This window comes from Adiantum capillus-veneris, chromosome 20 (genome assembly GCF_014529385.1).
Source record: "Adiantum capillus-veneris isolate H3 chromosome 20, ASM1452938v2, whole genome shotgun sequence".
In the NCBI taxonomy this organism is placed as follows: Eukaryota; Viridiplantae; Streptophyta; class Polypodiopsida; order Polypodiales; family Pteridaceae; genus Adiantum; species Adiantum capillus-veneris.
In genome coordinates this window covers 91,004,340-91,012,575 of record NC_140950.1, presented here as the reverse complement: position 1 = coordinate 91,012,575, position 8,236 = coordinate 91,004,340, and the positions used below count along the sequence as shown (strand labels likewise).

Genomic DNA, 8,236 nt, shown 5'->3' with positions numbered 1-8,236 from the left:
CAGTCAAAGATTTCAATGGGTCCTTGAAAAAATAAACTAAAAAATGAGAAGATGGGAGTTTGTTCTCCTCCCCTTCCAAAGCCGGATTAGAGTGATTAATGCTTTTATTATTCTGTATATTGCTTTCATCAGCCCAGTGCTCAAGATGGCTAAATGTAACTGGAAGGAATTCTTAAAACCATTGAAAAGGTTTCTTTGGAAGAACAACAAGAAAACATTTCGGCCATGGCAGTGGGCTAGATGGGAGGTAGTTGCTCGCCCGGTAGACCAAGGAGGGCTCGGCATTATTAACCCTGTATCCCATGCTGAGGCCCTTTGTGCCAAATTTTTGGTCTCATTGGCTAAACAGGACCAAGCTTGGGCTATCATGACCAAGGAAATGCTTGATGCAGGAAAATTGGTTCAAAAGGGGGAAAGTGGAAGGGGCTTGTGTTGCACGACAAACTTCTCGCCCGGAAGTGGTCTTATCTTAGATTTGGTGGACTCTCAGGGGAGCTGATGAGGAAGTGCAAAAGTGCAGCGGCGGTTTTGGAATGGGGGGAAGTAACTAGATACTTTAAGAACTCGATCCCCCGGATGGGATGGACTGACAGCTGAATTCTTCAGGGAATTTTGGGAGGATCTCAAGGGTCTAATCACATGGATGGCCAATCAAGCTGTTTTCGAAGAGTCGTTGGATGCAAGTGTTAAGAGAGGGCTTATCAAGCGCATTCCCAAACAGATTGGCTGCTCTCAACTTAAGCATTGGCGTCCCATTACAATGATGTCAGTAGCATACAAAATCATTGCCAAGGCGATAGCTCTCAGACTGGCACCCCCGGATCATCTCCCCCCATCAACACGGGTTCATTAAAGGGAGATCTATGTATGACAACATCTTGTCAGCAATGGTAGGAATAGAGTATGCATCTTTCTCCAAGCAAGAGTGTGTCTTACTGCAAGTGGACCTTGACAAAGCCTATGATAGGATAGAATGGTCCTATATAGAAGAAGTCATGGGAGCTCTGGGCTTTGGGCCTCGCCTCTGTCGCCTCAGACGCACACTTGGCATTGGCAGCCAATCAGAGCTCGTGTTTAATGACATAATTGTGGGCTCTTTTGAGGTTAAAAGGTCTATTAAGCAAGGATGTCCCCTGGTCCCCTTGCAAAAAAATGAGAAGATGGGAGTTTGTTCTCCTCCCCTTCCAAAGCCGGATTAGAGTGATTAATGCTTTTATTATTCTGTATATTGCTTTCATCAGCCCAGTGCTCAAGATGGCTAAATGTAACTGGAAGGAATTCTTAAAACCAGTGAAAAGGTTTCTTTGGAAGAACAACAAGAAAACATTTCGGCCATGGCAGTGGGCTAGATGGGAGGTAGTTGCTCGCCCGGTAGACCAAGGAGGGCTCGGCATTATTAACCCTGTATCCCATGCTGAGGCCCTTTGTGCCAAATTTTTGGTCTCATTGGCTAAACAGGACCAAGCTTGGGCTATCATGACCAAGGAAATGCTTGATGCAGGAAAATTGGTTCAAAAGGGGGAAAGTGGAAGGGGCTTGTGTTGCACGACAAACTTCTCGCCCGGAAGTGGTCTTATCTTAGATTTGGTGGACTCTCAGGGGAGCTGATGAGGAAGTGCAAAAGTGCAGCGGCGGTTTTGGAATGGGGGGAAGTAACCAGATACTTTAAGAACTCCATTTTGCACTGGTCCCCTTGGCTCTCTAACATATTGGGGCCGCCACAAAGCCCCTATTGGATAGAAATGGCCAGGAATGTGAATGATAAGGGGCTCACTCGACTAGAGCAATTATGGGATGGCAATATGAAGCGCTGGAAAACTGCTAACTCTATAGCCATCCAGTTTCAACTGAATGGCTTTGAGATCTTACGAGTCCACAGAGTGATGAAAGAGCTTGATAAGATGGTGATGCCAATTTGTGAATCCAAATTTGAATGGGACGCTTGGAGATGGCCCGGGAGTAGCCTCTTTTGGAAACCACACTCTAAAGGCATTTACCATGCATTAATGCACGAGGCTAATTGGTGTAGCCCCCTCAACAAATTATGGAAGAGGCAATGGACGGAAAAGCGGTGGGAGGAAGTCATGGAGAACATCTGGAAGCCAAGTTGGCCTCAATATATGAAGATATTTTGTGGAAAGTGATGTGGGGTGCTCTGCCGACGGGAGTAAAGGTACAAGAAAGAGGCATCGGGTCCGATCGTTGCTCAGGGTGTAGAATAGCTAGTGAAGACCTAGCCCACCTTTTCATGGGATGCCAGGCAATCAGGGGCATGGCTAGGAAATTATGCAAGTGGATTCAAAGGACATGGCAAATTAAGTTCTTCAAGAATGATCTGTTTTTTGGTAGTAATAGGTTGGGAAGTCCTGCTCTTCTGGTCTGCACTCAAATAATTAGGGACTACTTCTTGAACCATATTTGGCAGGCAAGGAACCGCCGCGTGTTTGAGGGGAATATGGTTGCGGCAAGCTTTTGTGAAATCATACAAGAGAGCAGAGTGACGATTCACATGATCGGAGGCAAACAAGCCTCAGAGGATTGGTCTAGAACAATACATAACATCTTGTAATAGAGAAAGCCTAGGATTGGTAGTGCTTTTAAGCCAAGCAGATAACGTGCAATCCTGGGACCCTCGAGGCTCGGTCTGAGCTCGGGATTGTTGTATATTGCTGATGTTCTTAATACTATCCACTCACAATTGTGAAGTTTGCAAAAAAAAGAAAAAAGAAAAAGAGATTACCTTTATCTACAGACCTAAGCGTTTTATTCACATACGCTAGAAGGGTTTTGCGATCATATGACCTTCCGTTCACGTCTTGATGTTTATTGACAGGTGGACGGTCGCGACTCCGGGAACAGCGACGATTGTAGCAGCGCGGTCATATTTGGTAGTGTACCGCTAAAACGGCGGCGCTTCGACCTATAAAACCGCCCACTTGCAAATTCATATAAACACCACACGCGCCTCTCTTGCACCTTCCCATTCTCTTCTGTCACGCCGCCATCGCCGAGCTTACTCCCCACGCACTCCGCGCGCTTGAGGAAAAATTGCATCAACACCGCACGCGCCTCTCCTTGCCCTCTTCTCTCCTTCACTCTTTGTCTTCTCTTCTTTGTCGCCGTCATAGCCGAACTTCCCTCAGGTCTTGCCTCTCCACCTTGTTTTGTTTCTCCACGCCAACGCCCGACCGCACAGACACATGCAGGCGCACAAGGCACGCGCATAATCTTGTTGCTTTCATCTTCTTCCATCACCGCCTCCCTATCCTTCTCTTTCGCTTCAGCGTTTTTCTTGATGGTTTAGTCGAGCTTGCATTTCTCCATCTCTGCATTTGCGGTGCGTTTCTTTGCTTTTCTTTCCTCATTTTGCTGCTTGCGTCTCCCACAGACACAAAGTCTCGTCTCCTCCGGCTCTCCTACCTCAAGCCGCCTCTCACGTTGCAGAAAATCGCTTCAGTGGTGAACGGGCCGAGGCTACGGCCTCGGTGCCTTGCCAAGAGTGATCTGTTCAGGATCCTCTACCTCCCAAGGACAAGGAAGAAATGCCGACCCTAGCAGAAGCAGTTGCTCCCTTGGAAACCAATTCTTTTTCGGTATTCTCTGAGCAAGAAATAAGTTCTCTGATCTGCAAGAAGCCTTGGTCTCCGAGCAAGTCCTCTTCCCTGTACAAAATTGAGTCATGGGGGTCTTCCTACTTCACTGCAAATGCTGCTGGTCGTATGGCTGTGCGTCCCTTCGGCCCTGATACCAAGCCGAATGAGGAGATTGACATCTTGCAAGCTTTGCAGAAAGCGATGGAAGGCGATGTTCTGGGAGATCTTTACCCCATTTCTCCACTCATAGTGAGGTTTCCGGACATTCTCAGAGATAGGCTTGAGAGGCTTCAGTCTGCTTTCGACACCGGTATAAAAATTTTCCATTACCAAGGGCATTTCCAAGGTGTGTTTCCTGTCAAATGCAATCAAGACCGATATGTGGTGGAGAACATTGTTGAATTTGGAAAGCATTTTCACTTCGGACTTGAGGCTGGCTCAAAGCCCGAGCTGCTTTTGGCTATGTCTTCCCTTTGCAAGGGTAGCTCTGATGCTCTCCTTATTTGCAATGGCTACAAGGATGCAGAATATGTTTCTTTGGCTCTTGTTGCCAGGAAAATGAAGCTTAATTGTGTGATTGTCCTGGAGCAAGAAGAAGAGCTTGACTTGGTCCTCGACATGAGTAGGAAGCTGTCCATGGAACCTTTGATTGGGCTTAGAGCCAAGCTTAACACAAAGCATGGGGGGCATTTTGGAGAAACTTCTGGCGAGAATGGGAAGTTTGGGCTCTCATGTGCACAAATTGTTGGCATTGTTTGTAAGCTGAGGAGGCGGAAAATGCTTCATTGTCTCCAATTGCTACATTTTCACATAGGTTCGCAGATTCCTTCACTTCCTGTACTCAACGATGGAGTGAGTGAAGCTGCACACATTTATTGCGAACTGAGTCTGATGGGTGCCAATATGAAGTACATCGACATCGGAGGTGGTCTTGGAGTAGATTATGATGGCTCAGGCTCTGCGGAATCAGATATGTCTGTGGGCTACACCATGGAAGAGTATGCCAAGGAGGTTGTGCTAGCTGTGAAGTGTGCTTGCCAGATGAAAGGGGTGAAACAGCCTACACTTTGTAGCGAGAGTGGGAGGGCCCTTGTCTCTCATCACTCTGTGTTGGTGTTTAATGTGCTCTGTGCTGAGGAGAAGAACGGTCACTCTGTAGGAGACAAAGGTCTTTCCCTTGAAGTGGGTGGCACGCTGCCTGAACCCTTGTGCAATTTGCAAGAATGTCTGGCTTCATTGGTCCGGGTTGGCAATTATGAAAGTGCATTGGAGTATGCTCTTTGTATGAAGCTTTCTTCTGTCAATTACTTCAAGAAAGGATCTTTGAGTCTTATGCAGCTGGCTTACGTGAATACCGTTCACGAGTTGGTAGCTGCAATGCTGGAGAAGAAGAGATGTGAGATGGCTGCATATGATGGCGTGTATGGGCAGTGGCATAAAGACGCTGCCTATAATGCCATCTACCACATCAATCTGTCAATTTTCAAGTCAATGCCGGATACATGGGCTATTGGACAGCTTTTTCCTATTGTGCCTCTTCATAGGCTTGATGAAGAGCCGACCGTTCGAGCAATTCTTTCGGACCTAACCTGTGACAGTGATGGTAAAGTCACAACCTTTGTGGGCAGTGGAGAAATGAATACTAGAGCAACCTACATGAAAGTCCATCCGTTGCAAGAGGGCAAGCCGTACTACATGGGTATGTTTTTGGGGGGAGCGTATCAAGAGGCATTAGGTGGTATGCATAACTTGTTTGGGGCGCCTCCTGTGGTCCACATAATGCGGGCCAATGAAGGAGGAAGCAACATGGGCAATTTGCAGGTGTTAAAGGTCAATAATGGCGAGAATATTTATGATGTGCTGAAGGGCATGCAGTATGAGCCTCTTACAATGCTGGAGACTTTACATTTACAACTGCAGAACTCTGCAAAGGATGGAGATAGTCACGAGCCAGAAGAGGCAATGTCTGCACTTGATTGTAGCTTTTTTTCATCCACCTACCTTTCTACCAATAATCTGCCGTCCTCCGTGGGAAGCACCTTGCTTCATACCACAGTGATTGGGTAAGCCAGAAATTTATCGGGTCGAACTATCATCATCTTATTGTAAGTTGTTGTAATTGTTTCAGTTTCTTGTGCTTTCACAAAGTTGCTCAACTAACTCGGTATTATTATCTGAAGAAAGCTGTGTGCAAAATTGCTATTGGAATGCACATTGGATTTGTCACCAATTTTGAGTTCGAATTTGAAGCCTTGTGAATTTTTATATTCTGTTTCCTGATGGCAATAGGCTGCAATGAAATTTCTCAAGGAAAACCCCCCTTGCAGCTACAATGATCGAACGAGTAGGACGATTCTTACCGCTGTGGATTAAGCTTGAAGTAGGATCTCATATGTAATTGAATGTAGCAGGATAAGCTTTGCCTGCAGAAAACATGTGCACACAGGGTGACAAGATACTTCAGTTACAAAATGTGCGTTAGACAAGATATCAAATTTTTTGAGCTTATTGCCATCTTTTTGTTGCTTGGATAAAAGGGCCGAAATTACATGGTAGTTATTGTGCTCCTTGGTGCTGAATCATTTCACTGTGATGTACTCGTGATTCAATTCCCACCCGATGAAACAAAGAGGACATTGGATAAACACTGGTGTTTAGTGGTACTGAGACCGCTTAAAATGCTATGGGAGCATGTGAATTAGGGAGTGTTCAAATGTTTACGGCAGTGTTGGCCAAAAACCAGGGTTTAGTGTCTTTTTAACCAGCTACACTAAATTGCCAAATTTTGGCTAGATTCCAGGTTTTGCCTTTAAGAAAAGTCTTAAGTGTGCACTTACTTTTTTGGGTTAGGAAAATTGTTTTTGGCAAGCCCTGCTAATTCTTAGCTACTTAAACTTATTCTGTTCTTTGTCAAGCCTATGATAAATTTTCAAGCTGGGCCCTTTTAAAGGGAATCTCAAGAGATTCGTTTTGAGTTCTATTGCAAAAGATAAATGTCAAACCCAAACGTGTCGCGGGAGGCGAATAATTTGTGGCGGATGGCAGGGGCGGCAGTGCGAGTGCATAGACTTGATTACGTTTTTATGGGGATGGCGTCTCGCAGACTTTGAGTTTTAGGGAGGAGCAGAGCTCGATCCGGACGACTGCATGTGAAGTTCATGCCTTGCAAAAGAATCTCTACAAGAGAAGCAAGGATCCGGGTCAATACAATGAGAAAAGAGCTAGTAGTAGTATGATGTATGTTTGGACGATTTTACAAAGTCATTTTGCGCATCTCGAGACGATGCCCTTTTTTAATTGATGAGCAAAGGAGTCCAAGTGGCGCATTGACCACACGACAGGGCACGAACGAAGCGTGGCAACTCCTCTCTCGCTCTCTGTCTCTCTCGAAGCTTGTTCAAGGCGGTTGTTTAAGGCAGCGGTCTCTCTCATTCTCCATCCTGTGGGACGAGCCTGGGGACTATTTAACACGGGCATTGAGGGGGTGGGATCTACGGTGGGATGAAGGAGAGCCGTAGATCGTGGCAAAGTAATCTCGGGTACTCGAGATTACTTTGCCGCCCGAGATTACTTCGCACCCGAGATTACTTCTCGGCCGACCCTCGAACCCTTGACCTCACCTTTGCGACTCCCATGCCCTAACCACGAGCACCCGCGTGTTTATTGTGATGGTATGGGTCCGAGATTACTCTTATACCAAAGGTGACCAAAAGTAATCTCGGGTACTCGAGATTACTTTTTATACCCGAGATTACTTTTTGCGGTACCGACAAGATCTACAGCGCTCGATGCTCTCACCATAGATCCCATGTCCCCATGCCCGTGTCATATAGTCCTGAGGGTAGACGAGGACCAGCAGGGAAAGCTAAGGCGAGCCGTGTGTGTGTGTGAGGTCTGCAGACACCCATAGGGTGAGCTCCTGCCCCCCCCGCCTCTCTCTCCCCGCCCATATGCTCTCTCTCTCTCTCTCTCTCTCTCTCTCTCTCTCTCTCTCTCTCTATCTCTATCTCTATCATCGACACAAGAGTAGGGACTTATCTTGCAGAGCCAACCCGGCTCAAGCGAAGAAGGGACGTAGATTGCTGTGTGCAGAGCCCAGGACATGCAGAAGTCGGATGCGAGGGCCGAAAATGTTTTTTTTAAAGTCATGCAACTCATTTTGGCACACGAGAGCAGTTGCCGTTGTGGTTTATAGTGGATTGAAAGGGGTTTTTCTCTACTGTCGGCGCATGTTCGAATCCTATGTACCTTTATAGAGGGTTAGTGTGAAGGGGTATGGGGCGGGGAAAATGTGCTCAGTCAAGGATTTAGAGGAATCTTGGAATATATGAATAAAAACTAGGTGTGAGCCAGCATGTCCGTACGATTAAAAGCGAAGGGTAAAATCGCGCGTAAGGGAAGGTTTGCCACCTTTGACTGGAGCTTATCTTGGTATTTTTATTGCATGGCAAAGTCGTGGCAATTGCGTCGCAGGCAGTACAAGTTTAGAGGGTGGGCGCGAGGAGCACGCAGGCATCTCACCACTGCGCATAGGGCGACCACCTGTTTCGAGCAGCTTGTTTGCATGCATTGGGTTGCGGAGACACATTTTGACTACGTAGGCTCAACATTCGGGCAGAGGAGCGTCGAATTTTAGCAGGCTG

At 46.6% G+C, this 8,236-nt stretch overlaps 1 protein-coding gene across 1 annotated transcript; it reads left to right on the top strand.

The window, feature by feature from the left end:
• The first annotated feature begins 3,247 nt into the window (after nt 1-3,247).
• LOC147432876 (arginine decarboxylase-like) lies at nt 3,248-5,823 on the top strand. The gene has a single exon (XM_086492642.1). It carries the CDS (start codon nt 3,543-3,545, stop codon nt 5,658-5,660), a length of 2,118 nt encoding a protein of 705 aa, XP_086348768.1. The 5' UTR covers nt 3,248-3,542; the 3' UTR covers nt 5,661-5,823.
• Nucleotides 5,824-8,236: the final 2,413 nt, after the last annotated feature.